This window comes from Oreochromis aureus, linkage group 13 (genome assembly GCF_013358895.1).
Source record: "Oreochromis aureus strain Israel breed Guangdong linkage group 13, ZZ_aureus, whole genome shotgun sequence".
Taxonomy (NCBI): Eukaryota; Metazoa; Chordata; class Actinopteri; order Cichliformes; family Cichlidae; genus Oreochromis; species Oreochromis aureus.
This window is the reverse complement of record NC_052954.1, coordinates 15,763,334-15,790,136: the sequence shown is the minus strand read 5'-3', so window position 1 is coordinate 15,790,136 and position 26,803 is coordinate 15,763,334. Positions and strand designations below refer to the sequence as shown.

The 26,803-nt window shown below is 40.3% G+C and overlaps 1 protein-coding gene across 2 annotated transcripts in view; it reads left to right on the top strand.

The window, feature by feature from the left end:
• Nucleotides 1-23,490, top strand: part of LOC116322726 (muscular LMNA-interacting protein) — a 46,745-nt gene extending 23,255 nt beyond the window's left edge. The window contains exons 3-12 of one of the 2 annotated variants that reach the window (XM_039621505.1): nt 702-827; nt 1,361-2,908; nt 3,521-3,592; nt 4,026-4,106; nt 4,184-4,267; nt 4,392-4,427; nt 6,890-6,937; nt 7,977-8,039; nt 8,154-8,279; nt 22,199-23,490. In XM_039621505.1, coding sequence (XP_039477439.1) covers nt 702-827; nt 1,361-2,908; nt 3,521-3,592; nt 4,026-4,106; nt 4,184-4,267; nt 4,392-4,427; nt 6,890-6,937; nt 7,977-8,039; nt 8,154-8,279; nt 22,199-22,420 — 2,406 coding nt within the window. In that variant the 3' untranslated portion in view covers nt 22,421-23,490. The remainder of the gene's footprint in view (nt 1-701; nt 828-1,360; nt 2,909-3,520; nt 3,593-4,025; nt 4,107-4,183; nt 4,268-4,391; nt 4,428-6,889; nt 6,938-7,976; nt 8,040-8,153; nt 8,280-22,198) is intronic. The other variant, XM_031742878.2, reaches the window with a different exon arrangement.
• The last annotated feature ends 3,313 nt before the right edge of the window (nt 23,491-26,803 follow it).

The following is a 26,803-nucleotide window of genomic DNA, read 5'->3' as shown; positions in this document are numbered from 1 at the left end:
GACTAGGGCAGCCAGAGATTGAACCACCAAACTTCCAATTAGTAGATGACCTGCGATACTTCCTGGAAGTCAGCCTTCCCAATGTTTCCACAGATGATTATTTGGATGTTCAGTCCTGAATATCAACCTCAGGGTGCTCTGTTATCCTGATTGTTGAAAGTGCTTAATTTTTGTTTGACTTCATTCTGTCTAAAATACATATAGCTATATATATTTTGATTGGGTTGGGATCTGGAGAAATGGGTTCAGAAGGTGCAAATCCTCAGGTGAGAAGGATCCTGCCAGAGCCTAATATTTCAAAGGTTTCTTATGCTACTACCTGGTCTTTCTAATTATCTCCTGGTAAGAGGATTAAGGTCAAAAGGACACCACAAGTGCAAAATTTAAATTTCATCTGGTGGCAAACACACCGTGTTAATACATAAAAACAACAAGGCTTTAATGTTTCACACTCTCTGCTGTCACTTTACATTTTATTAATACTTTGGCATGTACACAGACCCTGTGTCAGTAGCTCACATGACGCGTGTACTACGCCGGTGTCTGGAGGACATGTGCGTGCCCATGTGAGTTATATGTGTGGGGGGATGTGGCGTGGAGAAACCAAGCACACCCCCAAGCTCAGAAAGGGTCACTGATGATCAACTCAGGTTTCACTGGCTAAGTTTCTGTTTCACATTTGCTTCATCTTCCCCTGTCAGAACGGAGCCGTGTCCCACGAGAAGACGAGCAGGAAAAGTGTATCAGACGGGGAGATTATCAGAGCAGAGTGGGTCTTAATCAACGACTCTGTGGAGGGAGGAGCAGGAAATGTAACCCTACCGCAAGTAAGTACAACTCTCAATGTCACGAGCAAGGCAGAACAAAAAGGCTTTGACTTAATATGATGTACTTATGTGTTTGTGTGTGTACACACAGTATGTATCTTTGCAGGGGCTTAATTTACAATGTAAAGTTAAATTTGGTAAGCTGACATTCATTAAAGAAGCACTGTCGGGAGATTAATTTAAAAATAAAACAACTGTCCAAGGTGTGCGTGTGCTGCTTTTCAAATGTGACATTTTAATTGGACTCTAAAAATACAAGAGTTACAGTGTCTATAATGAGTACATTTTAGTCGTGCTTTTGCAGGGGGTCAGATGGTGTTTTCATCAAAGTAATTTCACAAATCGGCCACAAGCTTGTTACAAACGCTAATTTGCAGGGGTAGCATTTTTGGTATATCTGGGCTTTTAAGAATGTGGAGGGAAAGTCCATTTTCAGTAATTGCTTCCTGAGGTGTGAATTTTCAGATAAGACGCAGGAAAGAAAATGAAAAAAACCCCCCAAACTCTCTTTTTTCTTTCTTCTTGTTTTTTAGTTGAAGACTTCTCCAGCTCGTGCCAGCCTCTCTCAAACCAAATCCTCTCTTTCAGTCAGTGCCCAGTCTGAAAATACACCCAACCACGCAGCCGCAGGGACGGCCTCCATGGAAACAGGCGCTGATAAACACAGGGACATTTCCCAGCAGCAGTGTCACCACACCTCCAGACATGTTGAGGTTAGCTTGGGTTGCTGTGCAAATAGAACGCCAGGGTCAGAGGACATATTAAGCCCTGCAGACTCTGGAGACCTGCTTCCCACACTGGCTTCTTCCAGGGAGTCCATCCTCTCAGATGCCTCGGACAGAGAGAAGAGCTGGTCCGCCGTGCAGCTTTCCTCGGTCACTTCTCCTGCCTCTTTAAGCCGTACCATTTCTCCCTGCTCATCCGTCCCCTCTGGTGTCTTCACCCCTTCTGTGATCCAGGTCAAGAGGCACTTTCTTGCTCCTGGCTCTAGTCTGATCCACATCCCTCAGACTTGCTTCTCATCCTGTGAGAGCCTCTCCTCTTCTGTCTGCTCCCAGAACCCCCCTCCCCGGCATCGGCCTCCTCTCACCCGACTCTCTCTCCTCACTGCCATCCTGAGAAAAGGTCGTCTTCCTGTTCTGTCCTCAACGCTGCAGAGACCTTACACCCCCTGCTGGCCCGTTAACCCCGTAACGCTGTCCTTCTGTAACGCGTGCTCAGCAGCCTCCAGCGTGGCCTCCATTCCCCTCGAGTTTTCGTCTCGGTTCTCCTCCCTGGCATCTATAGACGTTCAGAGCCACCATTGCAGGGAACCAACATGTCAGTCAAATGAGCTCAACAGAACGTGCATGCCGTCTCAAGTGCAAAGATGCTCAGAGCCAGTGAAGAGTTTCAAGCTACCCCGAGCTCCTGTATTTTGCTCAAACTTCCTCTCTGCTTCTCCACCAAAGCATGAAGAAACAGTCTGTACAACTTCCAAAACCTTGCCCCTCACACACATCTCCATTTCCAAACTCCCTGAGCTGAAGCCCAGCAGTAATCACACGTTCCTCAAGGGCAGTGCGGATAATAACCTTAAAAAACTCATCTCCCCGTCCCCCAAACTCATTAACGAGCCGCAGACTTCCACGCCCCAGAAATGGAGTCGCAAGCCAAATTCATCTCTCTCAAAGCTTCGTTGGCTTTCTCAGCAACTGAGATCTTCGCCTGTCTTCCCCTCTCATCCTGCGCCTTCTCACTCATGTGCAGTGATTTTCCCCGCTCGTGCTGACACAGCATCACCTCTCCCTCCTCCACGAAATCCCACAGGAAGGTGCGAATTAGAGAGGAGCCAGTTCGACCCCACAGGCGCCACACATTCGCAGGGCATTCGCAAAGCCCCCTGTCTGTCACCTTCCTGCTACACGCCCATTGTTTTTTCTGGATGGCCATCACCCACCAGCTCTCCCACGCCAACACCCTCTCCTGCTCCACCAATCAGAGATCTCACCCCTTCCCCTTTCTCCCTGCGCTCCACGCCCTCACCAAGGCCGGGGAGTGGAATATCAGACTGCAGTGACAGGGAGGGTAAAAAAAGAAAGGTAGCCTCTATCCGTGCCGTTTGCATGACTCGTTTACTGTGTTCCCTCTGACATACTGTTCTCACACGCTGCATGGCTAAAAACAGACTTCTCCCACTTGACAAGTGAATATCAAGCGCCATCATCTATGTGGAGCTGATTTTAGATGTGTCTTTTATCCGTTTGTCTTCGTCAGTGCTCATTTGTTGCTTTGCAGCAGTTTCAAGTGCACTTTTCCAATGCCTTTTTTTAAAGCTGAAATCAACCGAATGGGTGGAAAATTCAGAGTATTAACCACCAGGAATTCAATTTATTTCGAGCCAGCAGGGGGAAAATAAGTTGATAACACACTCATCCAGTTTTCTTGCCTGTCAGTGAAGGAAAACTAAGCTTGTTCATAATGTAATCCATCAAACAGGCCTCCTCTGCAGCAAAGTGATGTAGTTTCCACAGGCTAACACACTTCGGTTCACACTGCTGGGCAACTCTGAGTTTGACTGTTTTGCATGATAAGCAGCCAGCACCAAAAGGAGACAGAAACAATTTCCACCAGACTGTCTACAAAGTTTATCTTCAATAAAATTGAAATTGTAATTATATTTATATTCATATTGTCTGCTCTTCTGTCTCCAGACACACAAGATTACGCTAAGCTACAAATCCCTCGCTGCTATTCCCACAAACACCCTGCTACTGGATCAGCAAGTGAGTTCACTTTTAGCTCTAATCCCATTAATTTGCCTCGTTATCCTATTAAATGGCCAGCCATACAGTACGAAGCGCTAATGATGCAGCCAGTGTTGCTATGGTGAGAATGATGTGAGTAATTTAAGATAAATCTTGAGATGCACTAATCAGGTTTATAAACTGCAAAAAAAGACATTTTCTTCCTTCATTTCAGAAGGACTTAACAGCAGCTGCAAGGACAGTAGTTCTTAAAGCTTTATTAAAAGTCATATCATGCTCAGGGAGACATGAAAACACATTCACACCTCTGTATGATACATGTAGACGAAGGAGTTCTGCCTGTGAGGAATATAGAGTGGATCAACAGGAATTGTCTGGAGGAGATGTTGTAATGAATTGCGTGCTATTGCTCCAGTGAAACCATTAGTCTTGGCTCTCTTTGTATTCACAGGCCATAGATGAGCAGGTCGAGAGAGAAATGAGTTCCTGTGAGACGCTGGACACAGGCGTCGCATCAGACACCCACACCGAGGTACCACAGCACACATCGCCGTCGTTATTTACCGCACACGTTGCAAAACGGCATCAATAAGTCTGTGCTCTCCACAGATGTGCTCGCCTGCTCAGCTCCGGCAGCAGTCTGAGGAACTTTATGCCGTCATTGATGAGATATTGGCAAATTCCGTTGCTGCAGTGAGTTTGGTGTTTTATTTCACTATTAATATGAAATTAAACAAGTACAAATGTGGTGCTGAAAGTCACTTAACAGGTTTCTTTTTTTTTATCCTTTAACTCCAACACAACCCTGCCACTGTAGTCCATCGGGTCATCAACAACCAACAATGGTCTGCAGGTAAAATATCTCTTTAACAGCATGTGAGCTATTTTTTTTTATCACTTTAAAACTTAGAAGTTGAAGGATTAAACATGTTACTTAGCTAACAAGTATTTAAATTTGAATATAATGTGAAACAGGGAGGAAACGTGGGATCTGAGCCCACAGTGAAATACGCACCTGTATATGATCATAACCTGTCTTATTTTCTGTTTTCTTATCAAAATGGTTAAAACTGTATTTTTCTGAGATTAGTATCGTGCTGTACCAAAGACATAAAAAGCTTAACTTGGCAGTAAATCCAAAAGTATGGTAATTTTTCCACGAACTTCTATTAAATTGAACTTGAGTTTGTTGCCACGTGAGTCACGGATCCTGTTACACAGAATGCAGCTTTAATTCAAATGTTTCACTCTCGGAGGCCATGTCATTTTTTTTTCCATACACACTTTATGCTTAGATGGAGTCAGGTTGCTGTTTCTGTCTTTATACTAACCTAAGGTGACTGGCTGCTGACTCCAGCCTCATATTGAACTGGGACACATCTGAGAATGGTGTCAGATCAATCTTTGGCCCAGTCCCAGGTGAAATCAGTCACAAAGAAGTTTATTTATCTCCAAGCACACTGCTGCCCGCAGTCGTCGTTCACAGGCTCAGAATCTCTTAGTTTTTCCTCGTACACAACGAAAGAGCTTTCAGTCACTACAACCGCACTAAATCGACTCTGTGGAATCTTTTTAAAGCAGCAGTTAAAAACATTTTAGACTAAACATGCCTTCTGTTGGGAATTCTATTGATTGCATTTTATGTCTTTATATTGGCTGCTAAAATTTTCTTATTTATTTGACTCTTTTTCTGTTGCACAGTGCTTTGTGACTGTCTGTGTATGAAAAGTCTTACCTTACCCTGTACTGGCAATATCCTCTGATTGCTTTCTTCACTGCAGCAGTCACAGTTTATATGGAAGATGTCAACTTGTCTGCAAATACTCACCACCTGCTCACTGAGCAAATTGGAAACAGAACCCATTTGCAATCATCGCAAAAGCTGCCCCTTTTGAAACACGTGCGTTGCAGCGGTGGGGCACAGCTTTTACTTTGAAGGTGAACATCCTCCGTTTCTAGTTTCACATTCTTTTGCTTGGTGGTTAGTTAGCGAGTGTTTACAGACAAATGGCAACTTGAATAAAAACTACAGACGACTGTCTGCTGGTGACCAAATCAATCATGAGCAGATTCTTGGTGTAGCCCCCGCTCCGCTCTGTGACTGATTTCCCCAAGCAACAGCCAGCAACTCAAGCAAACACTTGACAAACAGTTAGGGAATAGACGGTTTCCCCTAGCGACTGGTGGTTACCATGAAGGTCACTGGCTCTTCTCTGGGCCTCTGGGACTAGTGGTAGCTGATTGTGTCTTTGTCAGCTACCACTCTGAAATGACACCATCTTGTCCAGTTTGTGATGATTAACAAAACTTAATTTTTTCTTCTTTTTATCTTTATTTTTTTTAGTCTTTCTTTTTGTAAAAACTGTTAAAAGTTCACACTACAAATTTTGCACACATGGTGATGCAAAGCTGACTAAAGCGTTGTCATCTCAGTTCTTTAGTGCAGAATTTGTTTAGGTCAATAAAAAGCAAAAGAGTAAACACATGCTCTTTGCATCCAGAATAACAATGCGAATCAGTGTCATCATTTTGCATCCTAATTGCAGTTTCATCATTTCTCAAAAGGAGCAGGCAAGCAGCTTTCACACAAAAACACTCCCAAAAACAAATAAAAGAGAGAAAGAAAATGTATATTTGTGTCTATATATAGCTAAAAGTGCTATATAGAACCATTAAAGTAAAAATGAAATAGAAAAGATAAATAAAGAACTGCAGTAGCTTTGGAACTGAAGAAATTAGTCCTCTGTACTGTTTTACTGAAACACAAGCAGGAAGTTGGATAAAAGTGAATTTTAACTATATGAGCACAAGAAATGAAAGGACATCTGTCCATTATTTATCAAAGGAAAATGCTTCCTATAGTTTCCAGAGAAAACAACTGTGTGTGTGTGTGTGTGTGTGTGTGTGTGTGTGTGTGTGTGTGTGTGTGTGTGTGTGTGTGTGTGTGTGTGTGTGTGAGAGAGAGAAAATGTCATCCATGGGATGTGTGCTCTTAAGCTAGATGCTTGTGTAAACTCAGCAGGGGGGAAAGTATGCATGAAAACATCAATTTTTCAGTCGCTAACAAGGGAAACTGTGTTGTGTAGCAAGAAAACACGTTAAATTCAAGTCTGAGAAAATAAAGAGACGCGTTCTGGAGAGGCCATGATTCATGTTCTCCAAGGACTTCTTTTGATCATTTTTTCATTAATTTCTTTTCTAAAAAGTGACCATCACAGTTACAAATGAATGAGTCATTTGATGATTCTTATTTTTCAATTTCCCCTGACATCCGGCTTGTGTCATTCAGTTTCTGTTATTCTTCTTCATTTCCAGCCGAAAAACTCATCATTTTCAAAATCGTTGGGACGTGAAACCAAATATGTGAGTAGAGGTCAGGTAGTTTTGCACGTTGAATTAAAGGCAAATGCTTTCTTTTTTCTCAGCTTTTACCCCACAGGATAAACAACCTGCTGCTGACGGTGCTTATTCGCAGTGCTTATTCAAATGCTTTTATTCCAGAATTCACAGGACATGGCAAGCAAATAATTTTTTCACTGTGAGGTGTGAGGTGAGATATATTTCATTAGGAATTTGAAGGTGGCTCGAAGGTTTTCCGCATGCCAAAACATTTGCTCTTTGAATATTATAAAATAGAACTTGCCGAATTTCAACCAGCTTCAAAAAACTTAAAGGAATAGTTCACAATGGGAAATATGGGTGGCACAGTGGTGCAGTGATTAATGTCACCCCACAGCAATCCGAGTTTACATATTTTCCCTGTGCCTACAGTCCGTGGGTTCCCTCTGCTTCCTCCTACAGTCCAAAGACATGCATGTTGGGCTCACTAGTGATTCTAAATGGGCTGTAAGGTGTGCTCTTGCACTAGGACAGCAGGGATAGACTCCATCCTCTCGGTCTGTGTTTGTATTGAGCTTCTGACAGATTTCACAGTTCACCAGGAACATGGGCCATTTATAAAGTAGCTTACTGCATAAGTATGCACGCATAAGAGGTTCAAAACAGCGTGCTATCATGTGTTGAAGCTACTCTATTTCATAGCAACAGTTTATTAGCAAGCTCACAAATAAAACCTCATTCCTGGGTTCATTAAACTCCAATTTAAAACTTAATTTTCCTCTAAATTGTATATCTTCTTGCATGAACCGAATAATTTTCTGTTATTTTGAGCAAGAATAATGAATCAGATTTGCAACCAGATGTTTATGTATTTATGCTATCATAAAAACTCAAAAATAAATTACTTGTCCCAGTTGTATTTGTTTTCTCTCTGATGGCAAATATCATAATTAATTGAAAGAGAAGAAGGCGGGAGTGCTTTTGGTTATCAGTGTTTAACTTTTGTGAGAGGAATTAGTAATTGTGTTAATATTTCTTTTTTTCCTCTAACTTATTTATTCAGGCATCTTTATGCAGCTTGCACCCATCTGCCGACGTGGAGAGAAAACTGCTGGGTCGCAAACAGGTACACGTTCTTTATTTGATCACGCTCCTTCATCCGCTGACTTATGAGAATTTATGAGCTGCTTATGAGAATTAATTCCTTTGTGCTGTCAAATGTCTGAATTGTATTATCCAGACAAAACCTGGGGTCATTCGCCCGATGACGGCCATTCCAAGACTGACAATAGAGGATAAAGATGAATTTCATCCAAAGCCCTTCAGGCAGTTTGCCAGCAAGCAGACCTCAACTGACAAGAAAAGGGTAAGCTAGTGGCATTCAATCAGTTTTTATTTTATGTGATAACAAGACTTCACAGTCTGCACAATCCTCCTCATTGACTTGAAATGTGTCTCGTTGGTGACAGTTGCACTGAACTGCAACTGTCGGACTCACAGTAAAAATAAACTTCCAGAAACTACTCAAACTATATTCCAATCTCCAGATCATGGATAGCATGGATACTTTTTTTTCGCCAAAGCATTCAGTACATTCAGTACAGAATATACATCCATCAGGCATAACATTATAGCCACTGACAGGTGATTATTTCTTTATTGTGGGAAGTGTTTGGGATATATTAGGGAGCGTGGAGTGAACATTTTGTTCTCAAAGCAGGAAAAATGAGCAAGCATAAGGATTGAGCGCGTTTGAAAAGGGCCAAACTGTGATGGCTAGATGACTGGGTCAGAGTTTTCCCAGTCTGTCGTGGTCAGTACTGTATCTGTTGAAGGTGGTCTAAGGAAGGAACAGTGGTGAACCAGCAACAAGGTCATGGGTGGCCAAGGCTCAGTGATGCACGTGGGGAGTAAATATGGAACAGAAGAGCTACTGTAACTCAAATTGTCAAAAAATGTAATGCTGATTCTAAAAGAAAGGTGTCAGGACAAACAGTGCATCGCAGTTTATTGCGTATGGGGCTGCATAGCTGCAGACATCATGTGGATGGCCCAGCGGGTTTGGCACCACAATGAAATCTGGGTAAAAAAGCAAACCAGTGGAGGCAATGTGATGCTTTGGGCAAGCTCTAATAGGAAGTCTTGGGTCTTGCCATCCATATGGATGTTTGATGCGTACCACCAAGCATTGTTGCAGACCACCCTTTCATGCAAACAGTGTATTCTGAATGGCTGTGGCCTCTTTCAGCAGAATTGCTCCCTGCCACAAAGCAAAAACGGTTCAGAAATGGTTTGAGGAGCACAACAACGAGTTTGAGGTGTTTACCTCTGTGGGATGTGCTAGGCAAACAAGTTCAATCCATGGAAGCTCCACCTCTCAACTTACGAGACTTAAAGGCTCTTTTTCTAACATCTTGGTACCACAGCACACCTTCAAGGGTTGAGCGGAGCCGATGCCTCGACCGGTCAGCAAATGAGGGACCAACATGATATTAGGGAGGTGGTCACAATGCTGAACAAGATCTGGTCCTCCCCGACCATCTCCCTCAAGATCAAACTCCGCTTGTTTAATTCAATCGTGATCCCAACCGCCATTTATGCCAGCGAGACTTGGAAGGTGTTGGCCTGCATCAACACCAAGCTCGACGTCTTTCAGCAGCGATGTCTTCGCCGGATTCTGAGGATCCGCTACACCGACCACATCACCAATGAGGAGATCCTGCGCAGGAGTGGCACAGTCAAACTTCACAACATCGTTGCACGCAAAAGGCTTCGACTGGCCGGCCATATCCTCCGCATGGATGACGCACAGATTCCAAAAACAGCGATGCGCTGGCAACCCCTGGGCGTCAAAAGACCACGAGGACGTCCCCGCAACACCTGGCGAAGGTCATTCCATCAAGACCTAAAGACATCGAATATATCTTTGGAAGAAGCTGAAACCCGGGCACAAGATCGAGCCTGGTGGCGTTCGTTTGCCGCCCGATATGCCACATAAAGCATGGGAGGATCTAAGTCTAAGTAAGTAGGGTCACAATGCTATGACTGACTGGTGAAAATTTCTAGATTCACCATAATATAAAATCACTGCAAACATACAAGAAGACAAAAAGTTTTAGAAAAAAGACAAATTCTGGTAAAACTTCTGAACTTTTGACTGTATCCTATCTTTCGCCCTTAGTTTCCCTGAAGACACAAGGTAATTTGTCTAAAAGCTCTTATCATGCCCTGTGCTACATTACCAATTTTCTTTTGAGGGAGGCAAAAATGAGTTAATCTTACTCCTTATGCTGAGAAAAAGATAACAAACTTGAACACCTTTGCCTTCTATTATCAGTGTAGATACCTGTTCTTGTCTTCCTTTGTTGTTTGTTATTTTTATACATATATCAGCCCCCCCCACCCACCCCTTCATAAGCCACTGAGCTTCGGGCTTGTTTACAAACTGTCTCTTTCTCACATTAAAAAAAAGTGAAGTGATGCAGAAAGAAACTGCTTCACTCAGCATCATGCTGGATGTCCAAAAAGCCATCTCTTTAGTAAAGTGGTTTTTCAAAAGAAATTAACTTTTTTGTTTAAAGTATTGTGGAAAAAACATTAAAGCAGAAAACATAATGAGCTGTAATGTATCTAACAGGGAAAAAAAGTAATTATTCTGCTGACTGTGGGGGAACAAGTTTAGATGTTACTGGAGTATGGATAAATGACACCTGATCAGTCCAGACTCATAATGGATGGTTTGTTCCTGTCCTCTATAACGACTAATAAACTGTCCTGTTAACTGGAAATGGAGTCAATCTGGTTAAAGCTTTCATTTCAATAACTGTTAACATTTTCTCTTAATGGTGTGGTTGGGTTTTGGCACAAAAACATCTTAATGAAGGCTATTTTGTTTTAAAATATACCCCTTTTTATATTGTCACACATTAGGAAGCTTCATTCTGTAAGCTTTCCAGGGTGGCGACTTTAACCTAATCTCCACCTAAAAGTTGATGACTCCACACTGTATTTTCTGTGCAGTTATTCCTTTAAAGGTCGCTTAACTTTAAAACATAACGATGGGTCATAATTTCTGCCCGCACAAATGGCTTATGACCTACGGTCTCCAAGGGCTGCAGTAACAGCTGTTAAAATATGCAGATTTAGACAGGAGAAGAAAAGTACAGGGTGCTTTGCTCTGCCACGTGACGACTCAGGGTGTTAAACCAGGAGGTGCAAAGCAACGGCCACAGAATTAATGTGAGCGTCCTAAACGTCACGTCAAAGTTTTTTCAGCATACTTAGAGATAATCAGAGTCAATGTTGTAATGAACACATCCCTCTATACAAACTCTTTATTGGAAAACTTAAGCATTAGCAGTGTTTGTAACTGAGTCCTAATTATGATCTTAATCTATTCAGCAACAAGGTTTTTAATCTTTGAGAACAGTCTGAAGTCTTTGAATTTTTAAAAAAAATGTATCTATTTATTGAGGAAATGCCAAGGTCAGCATGATGACTGGCAGACAAGGCAAGCATTTCTAGATAGAAAAACAGATGAGATACAAACACTTAATAAATGAATGCATGCTTTCACGAGTGTTCCGGAGGAAAAAGGCTTTTTAAAACGCCAATGCTGACACTTCCGATGCGAAAAACATTGTTTCTAATGTGAAAGTCAAATCATCAGTGAGACAAACATTAGCACCAATTCTATTGGGGAGTGGCAGCTTGTTTCCTGGCTATATCGATGGAATATTTCGCTTCCCAATTGGTTTGTTACATTTGCAGACAGACTGTTTGGAACCACGGGGAGCAGCAAGAGTTATATTCACCATCCGGCTGTATGCCGTTTATACAACTGCTGCCATTTAACATGCTGGTGTTGTTTACCCATACAAACATCCACATGCTGCAGCAGATTGTGAAGAAAAGAAAGGTCAAATATATGTAATAAAATATTCATTTCTTCTTAAGTTTAGGTGTGGGACTTGGAAGTGTTTCACATTTTGATTGTTCCTGCAATTATGTCACTGCAGCTGCAGTCAGAAGGCTCCAGCCACCAGTAAAACAAACAAGAAAAACATCACCATATATAAAACTCAGCCATTAGCACATTTGAAGAAAAAAAAACCCCCAAACTTTTTTGTTTAATTAGTACTTCCATTGAAGCATTGTCTAGAAGGCTACAGGCGGTCCAGCGTGTCACATTCATCCAGTTATTCTAATGGTGTACTGTGTTGGTACAAAAATAGGATGTTGCTGTCTGCCACAATACTTTCTGACAGGGTGCCTTTTTGGTCAATTTCAGCTGTCATTTTTTGAAGACTTGTGGCAACAACAAGCAATTGCGTCAGTCCGTATTTATTGCCACATAACCGAGGCAATTTCTGTGACTATTTTCAGGGTGTATCTTTGGCTCTGTCGCAGAGAGAGGATGCCCCCAGCTGTGACTTTTGACAGTAGTTTGGAGTTTTGAGGTCTGGCTAGCATTTATGATCAGAAGTGCCCAGTTAAACAAATTATTATATCAGCAAATTGTGAAAAATGAAACATTTGACACTAGATTTGAAAATGCTACTCATAGACCAGATTTATTGTATTCATAAAAAGAATAAAGATGCTTTCTTATTGACACGCAGAGAGGTGTAGTGTGGAAAACAGCAGACATCACTCTGACTTGACTGAGCAGCAAACAATGTTAGTTAATTGTCCTCTAATCATCACACAAGTAGCAACTTCCAAAACGGCAACCCATCCATCTCCCTCTCTCTCATCCAGCAGTCCACCTGCACTTTCAGACCCCGCCTTCTCAATTCAAACTGGCCTATCAGTTTGAGGGAAAAGAAAAACAAATAATCCTAAAATTATCATTCATTTGTCAGTAATGGAATATAAAGCAAACATGTCATGTATACACACATACACACTTCTCTAATTACTTTACATTTCAACAAATGGTTGACCAATCAAGCCCCTGCTCTTGCCAGCTCACCTCCTATAAAACCCCTGTTTTATAGGATATATAGGACACCGGCCCTCAAGTCCTGGAGTTCACTACCCCTGCTATAAAAGATCTGCATTTGAGGCGGGCATTCTCTTTACCTGCAAGACCAGATGGCTGCCACAGTGGTTTGACCTGAGTGACTTAAGCCAAACATTTTGTTTATACACTGGTGCACAGAGGTGTGTTTAGCACCACAGGGGAGATGGGGAAGCTTCCCAATACTTATACATTCCTACTTGAATCTGGTCATCAGAGTTGTTATATTGCCATAATTTTAATTAGGCTTACATTTTTAATTTTTGATTTGATTTTCATTTTCCAGAGAGGTGTTGCTCAAATTTTCTTTAGTTTTTATCATTTAAAAACATCTAAATGCGGTTTAAATAAGTTTTATTAATGCCCATATAATTTTTTTTTAATTATATGTAAGAAATTCAGAATGGGTACGGAGACACAAAAATCCCAAACTGAAGTAAAACTACAGAAGGAAAAATATCCTCTCAGAAGTTAAGCAAATGGTTCTGACTAATAATGAGACAAAATGCATGATTAAAATCACTACATATTTAATTATTGGAAAATTTGTGGATGGTAATTAGTGCATACTAATATGCACCATGTGAAATTTTTCATAGGGCTTTCTACAATCCCATGAAAAACTAAGCACAACCCAGAATTCAGTACCTTCTAGAACCATCTTTAGCAGCAATAACTTGACGTAATTATTTTCTGTATGATTTATCAGTATCTCACATCGTTGTAAAGGAATTTTGGCCCGCTGTTTACAATGTTGCTTTAGTTCATTGCTAGTTCATAGCATTCATCCCGAGGTCTGGACTATGGACTGCGTCATTGCCACACTTGGATTCTTTTCAGCCTCTATGATATAGATTTGCTGTTGTGCTTGTTGTATGACTCAGTTTGGCCTAAGGTTTAGCTATCATAGAGATGACCTCAGAATATTTTGGTATACAAAGGAGTTCATGGTTAACTCAATGACTGCAGGATGCCCAGATCCTGTGGCTGCAAAACAAGTTTCAGAAGTTGGTGTTTTGTTAAAGTGTTACTTTGCAAACCTAAACCATGATGCTATTATTTTAGGGAGAGAATGAGCTTTTCTTCTGGCAGCCCTTCCTAACAAGACATGCATATTGAGTCTTCTAATTGTACTGTCAAGAACTTCAATATTTAACATGCTAACTGAGACATGCAGAGTCTAAATTATAGCTTTTAAGTTTTTTGCAATTTCTTTGAGCAGGTCTGAACTGGGTATGAGTTTGTTGGGAGGTCCACTCCTGGGAACACTGTGTACTGTGTTAACACACCTGAATCTTCAAATTAGCAAACTGACAGAATTTCTGCTTTTATATAAGTTCTCACACTTGCTAATGATCAGTCATTCAGCTGAATCTGATAAGCAGCACCTGGCTGCTACTTACCTTCTCAATTCCTATGGAAACAGTGAAAGTCTTAGTCATAGGACTTCATAGAGTCCTTTAAAAACTTTGTTCTTCACTTGACTGCAGAGCTGGTACAGAGTAGGTGTTTTTGCAAACTTAAAACTTAAATTCAATCTCACCTTACTTGCATAATATGAAGTATGCATGGAGAACTCCAAAAAGTTGATTCTGTTCATCTGGACGTAGCGTTTTGTGGGAGAAACGTTTCGTCACTCATCCAAGTGACTTCTTCAGTCTCAGCTGACTGCAGGTTTCCCCAATCTTATAAACAGTACATTTGCATAATGACTGAAACCAGCCCACTGAAGGAACAATGGGCTGGGAGGTCAGTTCCCTGTGAGATTTCCATCAGTAATGGGGGACATCTAAAAGCTGACGTGTACCGTAAACCTACACATACGGATCAGTATTTAAGGTTTGACTCTCGTCATCCACTGGAACACAAACTGGGTGTCATTAGGACGCTACAACACAGAGCGAACACCATCCCCACTGACACAGCGGCCAGGGAGGCAGAAGAACGGCACATCAAGAAAGCCCTGAGTAAATGTGGTTATCCCAGCTGGACTTTTGTCAAAGCTGGAAAGACACCTAAAGAAAGCTCCAGCCGATCCAGGAGAGAAGGACAACCGCTGCCCAACCGAAAACCTGTAGTGATCCCATATGTGTCAGGAGTATCGGAGCAGTTGAGACACATTTTTTCTAAACACCGGGTCTCTGTGGCTTTTAAACCCCAAAACACGCTGCGCCAAAAACTGGTCAACCCCAAGGATCGGGTCCCCCGACACAAACAGAGTAACATAGTGTACGCTGTTAAGTGCCAGGTGGATTGTCAGGATTTATACAAGTAAATAAGTTGGGAAAGTTTCTTGTAATTAAAAAGAGTGACCTCCTTCGCTGCAGCCATCTGTTTAGCCTTCACATGTAAAATTATTCAGATAGTCAGATATACAAAATAAATTACTGCTGTTCAATAATTTCACATGACATGTTTTTGGCTCCACTAATAAACGTCACACCCTGTGAATGTTGATGATTATGTAACTTCTCTGGCTTTGGAATCCATCCATCCTTTTCCACTTATCCAATTCAGGATTGCAGAGAAGCCTGTCCCAGCTATGACAGAGCAAGAGGCAGGGTACACCCTGGACAGGATGCCAGCCACTGCAGGGCTAACAAATAGAGAATGACAACTAAATTGTCTGATTTTGAAGATATAGACAAATACTTCTTGCTTAAAGGTACTTTAACATTGAGGCTGGAGGCATCAGGGATTGAACCACTGACTTTCCAGTTAATAGACAACCCTGTGTACCCCAAGAGCCAAGCACCCAGACCAGAAATCTTAAAACATACATCATTTGTAATTTTAGTAGCTTCCTCAAAGGGTTTCAAAGACAGCATAAGTCAGAAAAAAGGTGCATAAGAAAATTTAAATGTTGAGAGCCAGGAGATGATTAATAGCTGCTAAGATTACAACCAGTTGCAGAACTGCAACTGGTTGTAATCTCTGCATGACACTCATTATTCTCTTTACTGATTTGCTGGTGTGCTTTCACCATTCCTGCTTCTTTCCCTGTCTGCTTTCTTTCTTAATCCTAATTGTGTCAACTTGTCTGATCTCAATTGACGTCACTGTATATGTATATTTCATATCAGAGTTATATGCATCAAACCAGCTTCATGTGGAACTGCTTCACAGCACTCCCTGGGGAATTTTATCCTGCTTTGATTTAACTGGGGCAGATTTTAAATGCCAAATGCAAAAATATAACCAAATTCTGTATGACATTATGTCTGTTTGGTTTTCTGTAAACCCATCACATCGAAGCAAGTCTAATATTACAATCGCAGCCACAGCCTTAGATCAGCATCATCATAATGTCGGAATGAAAGTACAAAAGATGTGAGTGTTGCATTTGCCAAGAAGAACTATTTAAAGAGTGAGTATTTGACTGACAGAAGAAAACCAAATACGATGGCCAAAAGTCAGTTTTTCAATTTGAGAGGCAAAAAGATTTCAGATTAGCTGCTTGACAGATACTTATGTGCTTATATTTAAAAAACAAAAAACAGACTGAGGAAACTGAACAAAAAAAATGAAAGAATATTGCAAAACAACAAGCATTGTCAAACTTTTCTAAAAAAGAAAGATCAGTGTAGTTATAAATGTTTCAGTGACAATTCATAGTGTGCCTAAAACAATACGTGTTTTAAACAAACAATAGCACTTACCCCAAAGAGGTAAGTGCTATTGTTTAATGCTTCATGATGTTTTTATCACAACATGCTGATGTCGGCCTGTTATTATTACAATATGATGACATCAACCTGTTATGGTGTTGTTGTGATGTTGTAATGATGTTGTGATGTTGTTGAAAAAATAAAAGTTGTGTTGTACATCTTTCATAAATCCTCAACAACTGAATAAGTGTTAACATCTCTACTAAATCTCATTGTCTGGTTAAAAGCAAGCAGTTTAACTCCAAACCTATCCTCACTCACTCACTCGCTTTAATCGCCCTGGCAGAGGAGATGTGACTCGCTATGTTAAGCCTCAGAACAAAACACAACAAAAGATTTGAAACAGATCACTGTGCTGTGTTTGATCAAGATGATTCCATCTGACACCAGTTTCTTAATCTACCTTTTATGATGCCCTTGGTTTGCCTGTGCAGGTTCCACTGAGAAATACTAAACAGCAACATCTTATGCAACATTAACCCTGTGGAGGTCCAGTTACCCTTGTTAGCCTTACCCTGATCTGAACATAATGTTTTGGAGAAGTCTGGAAAAGGTTAAGTAATTCTGAGGTGGGGTTACCAACCACCACGAGTTGGCAGCACCTCATAAATGTTTAAACCTTATAAACTGTTTGGGTCAAATTTGACTAACCTGATCTTTTCAGATTAGATTTTAGATCCACCAGTGCAGTGTGGGTGAAGTAAAGGAAAATTGCGGTTTTAGTAGTGACAGATTTCGAGGGAGACCTTCAGAACGTCATAAGAATTGTCTGTGCTCCCAACACATTCCCCAGGTTGCCACACAGACAGGAACCTGCTGGGTCTTTGAAGGCTCACGAAACAGTGAAATAGTAAAAGCCAAAAGCTCTGGAGTGATGATAGATACAGTAGTGCACTTCATGAAATGAATTGTACAGACGTCTGAGAGTACCTTCCCACAGATGTGAGATCTGAAATCGAGCAGCACAGTGATGGAGAGGTTAGCAATGCCACATCACAGCAAGACAGTTCCCAGCAATGGTCTTCATGTGCAACATTTGCATGTTCTCCCTGTGCCTGCTTGGGTTTCTGTCTTCCTCCCACAGTCTAAAGACATGCATGTTAGATAAATTGGTGATTCTAAGTTGGCCTCTTGGATTGTATAGAATAAAGTGTTGCATGCGCTCGTTACATGACGAGTAAATTACATTTGCTCCTGCATGCGCCCACAATGCAACTAAATAATGTAAAAATAAACTGGTTAGAATCCAGCCATTGAGCTAACTGTGTCGTGCTAAGAAAGAGCAAGCACACCAATGCAGAGTCAAAGGCAGGCTTGAAACTTAAAACAATCTTTTATTGAAGGGCTATATCAATCTGTGAAAGTGAGAACACAGATATCAAGGAAAATTAATACTGGGAACAAAGATTGGGAGAACAGTATGACACGACTAGGCTAAGGGGAGACAGCATAATAAATACACAGGGGCAAAGATGAAATGGGTGGGAAAGACAGTGGGAGCAAATCAGAAATAAGCAGACTAGGGAAGTAAATTTAACACAATGCACACGAGACAAGATACTAGCACAAAGTATAAGTAATACTGAAACTTAAACTAAGACACACCACATTTACACAGGGGCAGAAAATAAACATGGATACAGAACAGAGAGAACAGAGAGACATTATGACAAGACTGAAGTAACAATAGGATCACTAACGACACTAACTAAATATCACAAAGCCAAGTAGAAGAACCAGAGTATAAACAAAGACTACAGACTACGAACTTGATTTGAGCCTATAAGTAGACATAAACCAAAGGTAAACAAACACAGAGACAAAGGCTGACTGCACAGAGATGAGACACAGGAGAGGATGAAGAACTAAATGGTAAATGGTCTGCATTTATATAGCGCCTTTATGGTCCCTAAGGACCCCAAAGCGCTTTACATATCCAGTCATTCACCCATTCACACACACATTCATACACTGGTGATGGCAAGCTACGTTGTAGCCACAGCCACCCTGGGGCGCACTGACAGAGGCGAGGCTGCCGGACACTGGCGCCACCGGGCCCTCTGACCACCATATAAAAAATAAAATAAACCCACAACAAACAAAACTTAGAAGAAGCAATAAGAGAATAACATTAAACTCGAAAGACTAAACACCACAAAAACTAGAATATCAATTATTTTCACAAACTCAAAAATAAATCCAAACCACCAAAACTCAAAACACATGGTCAGAGAACCTAAAATCCTCACAAACTGAACGAAAAGTAACTGAGATTGAAAGAAGAGTGTGCGTGGGAGGCAGGGAACTATAAAGCCTCCTGAGCTGCCGTTTCAGAGAGTCTATGGAAACACATGTGCGAATCCCACACAAAGTCTCCTACTACTACTTTAAATGTATGTTAAATGTAATCTGTATTTCAATTTTGGTATACACACTTACTACGAAGGAATTTTTGGCCTGAGTCTAACTTGATCTGGATCACACTATGAAACCATGAAATATTAAAAATATGAAAGGTTTACAAATCCCCCAAATCACATCATTTAAATTCCTGTAGCACAGGGTTAAAGATTATGTTATGTTAAAGCAGTGATGACTTGCTTACACTTGTTAAGGAATATATACATAAGTGTGAATGTTGTCCATAATAAAGGAACATTTTCACATGTTTTCCCCTCATATTCTGCAGCCACAAGAAGCACAATTTTTGAATGCAGGGTTGGTAGTCCTGGCATTTTTCTGTTGTTCATCTTGTTTGACAGATCCTGCATGAGAAAAATGATGTTTTTCCTGTAATGAGACAACATAAAATTCGTCACTGAGTATTGAACAATTAGACTGACTTTCAGTGAATTTTACATCTCTGACACCAAACAGTCTCTTTTCCAAAAATTCAGACACAAAACTTACAAAGCTGTCAATCTTTTTAGATTTCATTTATTGAGGATAATGATGTTGATTTTTCAGTATGTATATAATAAATATGTGCCCATATAGAAAAGAAATGTTTTAATAAATTTAAAGATTAATCAATCAAACAATATCTCTGATAAGCATGGAATCGATTACTTTCCTATATGTCATATAAAACAAACATTGATTTTTACAGGTACTCAGACAAAAGTTTTTTTTGATAGATATTTCTCCATAGGCATGGATTTATGTGATCACACATGATAATATGTCAGCTACCCAGGAGTGAATTTTATAGAATGTTTTGCTATTTTGTTTTTTTCAGAAAGGGCAAGAAACTAGACATTGATTTAATGTCTGTCCTTTTAGCAGAAAAAAGAACTAGTCCAGACTGCACTGGAGAGAAGAAGCAGTGGGTGGTAGCTAGTCAATAAGGAAGAGGTAAATCTTTCAACAGCTCCAAATTTGTCTCATTTACATTCTTGTTTTTGTAAACCAGAGATACAGCACTGAGGAAAGGCAGTTCTTTTGATCAAAATCACCTTTAACACAAAAACAGCTTTGAAATTGCTGTCTTATTATTCAAGTTTTTTTTTTGCGCATTTCCAAAAACACAAGTTACAACATGTATTTATGAAAACTTCCAACTGATAATCACCTTTTGATTGTATAGATACTGGCTGACAATTCCCCCCCTGCATCCAGCCTCTATGCACAGCTTGACTGAGGTTCTGCACCAAATACAGAGCAAAAAATAATTTTTTATTGATATTTTCATGCAGCTTCTCAGTCAATCAGAGGATTTCCAAACGTTGGAGATTCTCTTGAAGATGGAAATCAATAGATTTTTAAATAGTTCTGTCACCACAAAAATGTTAGCGGAAGCACAAGTTATGTGCCTATACGGTAGACCTTCAAAGGTCTATATGCAATTTGCTGGGATTCATTTATGCGCAGCTCTCTTAAGGTCCCGCCACTGCATTTCAGTCGGGTAGAAGTATTGCAACACCTTGATGCATGACCTACCATCCTTGGCAGTTGATACGATCTTCAATCTTCTTCTTGTACCTTTATGAACTTGAAAACCGAACATAATGACAGAGGCCTGCAGGAGTCTGAGATGTTGTTCTTGGGTTTTTTGCAGTTTCTCTGAACGTTGAACTGTCTGACCTTGGGAGGGATTTGCTGAGATATCCACTCCTGGGAAGATTGTGGCATTGAGTTAACACATATCTTAATGGTGGTGAAGTTCACATTTGCTGATGATCGGTTAATCAAGTGAATTTGATTAGCAGAACCTGGCTGTTACTTACCCTCTTAATTTTCACACGAATGCATGAACTTTCTTGTTAACATAACTTATTTTTTCCCAGAATGGAAATCCTGTTTAATAGGAGGTAAAACCTTATTTATTATTGAAAAGTTATTCAAATATTAATAGAGAGGATATAATACCAGACAGCTTGCTTCATAAAAAGTCTCAAGACATGATGATTCTCACCCAAACTTCATGTTCTTATTCCCACCTTGCTGGCTTCTGCTTTGCTGAGCTATTTTCTCAGCTTTAGGGATTTTCATAGTGAATTCTTTCAGAAATGAAGCACACATTTAAACTTCAACAAATGTGTGCACGGTAAATGTAGTTGTCAGGTTGCTATTGTGTGCTAAATTAAACTATGAAATGTACAAATATATACAATTGTTGGAATTTGCATAAAATATTTGTATATGATATAGATATTAACACTCACAGTGCCCTGAGCAATGTTCATGCAAAGTTTTATCAAGATTAGTCCACTTGTCTAGGAGCAGATAGGGAACGTACAAAGATGCATATATATGAACACTACCATCATTATAGCATGACATCAGACTGCATTATAGTAGATATGATACTAAGTTTCTTTAAGTGATGTTGACTTATTTTAAAGTAGGGATCATTCTCCATTTGAAACAAGCTGTTCTTGTTATTCTTTAAAGCCGGTCTCTCTAAAATTTGCAAATGAAAGGTTTATGGAGCAAATGGGCGGGGCTTACATATCCATCGTCTGAGCTGTGACAATTCTGAAACAGACAGTTTGGAACAGTAGGAAGTTTTTGCCTAAATTCACCGGCCTCATGTTTTGAAACTGTGCACACGCCATTATACCGGTAATTATAAATAGCAGAATATGAAGAAACAATAGGTGCACTCTCATCCCTCAATAGTGTACAATTTCTTTTTTGAGAGAAATATAGACATATTTGTTGACAAAACAGGAAATTGTAATAATACACCAGCACAAACACCAATAATACAATGTTCAAACATTTCCAAATGTGTCATATTTTGGCATGTAAATTAGCTCAGGTAATTTAATATAAATTGTTTATTTATTCTATTTATTCATTTATTATTGTAGAACTACAGACAATATACTGGAGCATCTGACCAGGAGTCAACATTCAGTCCAGGGAGATAGCTGTCAGTTAGAATTAATCACACAATGAATATTAATGCAGGAACAAAACCCAAGTGAAATATCAAGAAGCTTCACAGTGGGATGAAATTAGGCTCAAGGGGGGAAAGTCTAAATTGAAACTGACAACTAAAAAGTGCAGAAAATTGCAAAGCCTGTAATTGCTCATGTTGGCCATTTAGGACATTAAAATGAAAAAACATTGTATTCTCATCTATTTCAGGTGGAAAGCAAACATCCCGATGAGGTGGGGAAAGATTCACACACAGGTACAAAGGGCAAAATGTTGAGAGAGGAGAGGAAGCCTGAAAGAAGGAGTCCGTTCTCACTATGTGATCTGCACATTAGAGAGCCTGACGAGCAGCTCAGTCGCCACGGGAAAGGTGCTTCAGCAAGTTTCAGCTCCACCGAGAGGCATATGGAAGCTTTTGAAGCTCATATTTAAAACAGTGAATTACTCTTATTGAATTTTTGATAAGCCTTACTCGGTATATAAAAAACATCACATCTAAAGGATGAAAACTTTTATTTCATCTTTATCTATACAGGTAAATCTCATTGAGACACGAGGTCTCATTTTCAGGAACAATCTTTATTGTACCTTTCAAGAATGATAAAAAAAATTACATCTCCATATGATTGTTTACAGTAAATAACACTGGTTTAGTATTCCTTACAGAGACCATAAATCTGTGTGCAATTGACCCTTTGCTACTTTCCTGATCCTCTGATCTCGATCTTTCCACAGCACATGTGCAGCTGATAATTAAGTACTTGCAGATTAACCACCAAACAACACGCCTTTAATTTCAGACATAGTGGAGAAAAGTACTGACCTGATTACTCATGTAATTAAGCTACATGCTCCTAGCTCTAACCAAAGTATTTTAACCAAATTGCAACAGAAAGCTAAGCTTAAATGTAAAAAAAATGTATTAAATAAATCATGCAAATAATGCAGGCACATTGTTGTTGTATTGCACCACTGAGCTATAGTATAACCAATCTTGTAAGTATGATAGGAAAGGGTGTTGTGTCATGGTTGACTGGGTAGATAACATGCAAACATCCCATTGCTCATATTTTATTCAGCATGTTGATAGGAGTGCAGTGCTATGTCATAACGTACTGACTACAGGAGACATCCTTAAATCTAGTTAAAAGCTCACAGAGCTGCTAAGATTTACCCTACAGTTGGATCTTGTAGCATCCTGGATTACAGTTGTGAAATATGTGACAGTTGCAGGTTTTTTTGTTACTACGTCATCCATTAAAATCTTTAATTGTGGAGAATGAAGTTTATTGAAATGTCACCTGAATCAGTCAAATAATCAAGAGCTTGACTGATCAGCAGTGCCTAGATTAGCGAATGGTCAATTGCTGCCACACATGCATGTGTTTTGCAGCTGTTCAATTTACCAATGGCCTGCATTAAATTAATGCAAATTATGTAACTCACTGGGAAGAAAATATTTTATTATTTCTAATTCGTTTATGAAAAATTGTAACATTTAATAAAGAAGCTCTCTATTTTGATCTGTGTTTGATTTCTCTATGCTTTAGTCATGTGAGACTTTCTATGAAAATGACTAATAGCTAATGATGTGAAACTCTGGTTAACAACAACACCACAACCACCACCATCATCAATAACAAGGACATGGGCTAGGAGCTTTAAGAGAGAAAGTAGGAAGAGTTTCAATTTCCAAGTCTTTTATGGATCCAAGCAAACATATAAACACACAATCAAATCTTATCTCATCTACTCTATATAAACATCTTGAACCTTGAATAGCTCAGGGCTGTTTTCAGCATCTCATTCATCGCTCCATCTCTCATCTGCTGCCAATTTAGAATCACCAGTTGGATGAAAAATGAGCTGTTGTCATGTGATTCTGACCGGACCGAAAGAGCAGACTCGAGCGACAGTACTTATGGAGTCATTTATGGAATGATTGAGGGTGAAGGTGAGAAAGAAACTTCAGTTCAGGAAAGTTCACATGGGTGTTAGGGGAGAGGATAGGTTACTGTCTATTCCAGAAGGTGAGATAAGCGTAATTGGAACTAGAGTTGAGTGATCTGACATTTTTACACTGTGGAGGCTGAGTGGGGAAGGAGCACTGGGTTGGCAGACATAGTTCTAAGATTTTCAGGTGGATAGAAGCAGGCAGTTTGGGGCCTGGTATGAGAGACTTCTTACTGAGATTTTAAGGCCAGAGAGGATCGCAGAAGCAAGAGAGGTGTGTGGTCAGCTGAGCTTCACCAGGATTCTCTGGCAAGAGTCTGCGAGGTGAGTAGAGGCAACAAGTTAGCTTAATAGTTTTTCCAAAAGCAATTTCAAACAAAACAAACCTAAAAGTTACTATAGTGATATGAGCAGTCTAAAGAGTCTTAAAGCCACACAACCTTGATATACCTGCTGCTTAATTGCTTCATTGTGGAAAGTTATAAGGAGAACGGCTCAGCCAGAAAGGCTCCATCGATAGATTGAACACAGACCAACGACTCCAATTAACAAAAGAGAGGAAGAAAAAGAACAGAAAGAAAACAAACTCCACCCCAGTCCTAAAACCATAACAGGAGCACCCAGTTAAATAAATACCATTTTGTTATTTTACATTTCTGTTTGCAGCGCACAATAATGTATCTGTCTGCCTCACTTAAAACATGAACAACAGGGTTTTCGTTATTAGCTTAGTTTGACAAAAAACACATTTTATTTTGACATTAGCGATTGCAGACTAAGACCAGATGGATGTTGGATAGATCACAGAGACTGTGTGACTGTAGTGTAAAGATCATGTTAGGTTAAATATAGTGATCCAATTCAGGATCATTGTGGGGCTGGAGCCTATCTCAGCTGTCATAGGGCAAAAGCTGGGGTACACCCTGGACAGATAGTGAGTCTGTCGCAGGGCAGACATAGAGAGTCAGACAACCTGTCACCCTCACAAGTGATAACTAATTACTAATTGATCACTAATTACCCTAACTTGCATGTCTTTGAAAAAAAGAAGAAGAAAAAGCTCCAGATAGTTCAGAGAGAACCCATGCATGCACAGATAAAACCTGGAAGCTCCACAAAGAAAGGTCCCAGTCTGAAATCAAACCCAGGACCTTGCTGTCGTCCTGGATCTTGTTGTGTGGCAATAGTCAACAGTGCTAACCACGTGTGCTACCTAGTCTAATACAAGAGTAGGTTCAAAAATAAAAATGTGGCATTTAGGCTCAGACGATAAAACCTGACCAAATATATGCAAGAGAAGGTCAGTGTGGAGTGGATATCTCAGGGCACTTAAAATGCACATTGTAAGGTCAAGAGGATAAGGAAAAGTCAAGAGTCTGCCAAATGCCCAGAACAAACACTTGACTTTAGTTTTGAGAAAACAAATCCCCTTTTAATATATATATGAAATTTAATTATTATGAGGAAAGACTGCAGAGATAGAATTTAGTGTGAGATACAGGAAAGGAGAAGAATCGTGGCCAAAGAAGATGAAAAACTCAGGGTGAAGCTTGAGGCCAGGGGATGGCGGTGAAAGGTCTTCAAAGTCCTTATAAGAGGTTTAAGAAATGTGAAGGGCTGCTGAAAGCAAAAGAAGAGAAATATGAGTTCGCAGTAGGGACTTGAGGCCACTCGAAGGGTATGGAGGAGATGCGGAGTAAGGCGGGAGGTTGCTGAATATCAGAAAAAACAAAATTAACGTGTGTGCGTCAGTGCAGGAAAAGCAGAAAAGGCACAGAAAAGGAATATAAAGATTTTGAGAAATTTGGCTAAATATGAGTAACCGAGAACCAGATTTCATTAGATTTTATTGTCATTGAAAAGTAGATTACTCAAACAATAAAATAATGTTTGGCATTCAATTTGACATGCAAACAAGCTGCTGCACTGTAATGCAACTGGTCAAGACGCTTAGGATGTCTCTGTAGAAGTTCGTGACATTTCAGGGAGAAAGCTCATTTGTGTGCCAACTGAGGACTCCCAAGACCAGTAGCGGTTTTGATACGGGCGACACGGGCGGTTGCCCGGGGCGGCATCGTGGTGGGGGGCGGCATCACGGGCATCGGCAAAAAAAAAAAAAAAATTGCTCGTAGTCATGCTGCCCCGACGTCATGCCAGCGGATACTGGGAATGGCATAGGCACCGATCGGTTTTCTATCGCCCATTTGCTGGGAGTAAGGGCGCCCTCCGTTTGCGAGGTGCGCCTGCTGCTTGCGGCACAGGGAGGAGAGGGCGGGGCGGCGGGGGATTCTCTGGCTGGCTGGAGCAGCATCTAATAACCAACTGGCAAAATAAAACAAAATAAAAACAAACCAACAAACACGAAAACACCAGACATTATGATACAGACTTATAATTTGCACCGAAAAGTTAGCGCGAGAGCCCTCGGTGCGCCTGCTCGCTGCTGAAGTCAAAGTAAACTTTATTGTCATCTCCGCTGTATACAGTCCAGTATATAGAGAGACGAGACGACGAGGCTCCAGTTACAGCAGTGCAAGTAAACAAACAATAAATATAAGAAGAGTAAGAAAATAAATATCCACTTTAGGACGAGGGGTAAAGGGAGCGATAACAATTTAAAATTTATAATTTACAGCTTCATGATTTAAAGTCTCACACACAGCCCGTCGAAAGGGGTTGAGAGCACATAGAGCACATTTCATTCATAATGTTGTAAATCCAAGCCCATTATGTATTCATGATTTGAATCCTGGGTTGTGCGAAATCCCAGTGAATCTGTGAACTAAGGTGTAGGTCTGTTAGGTTATGTTGTGGTGATCCTTTGGTTGGGGGATGGGTGTTCATACTGGAGTGCAAAATTAA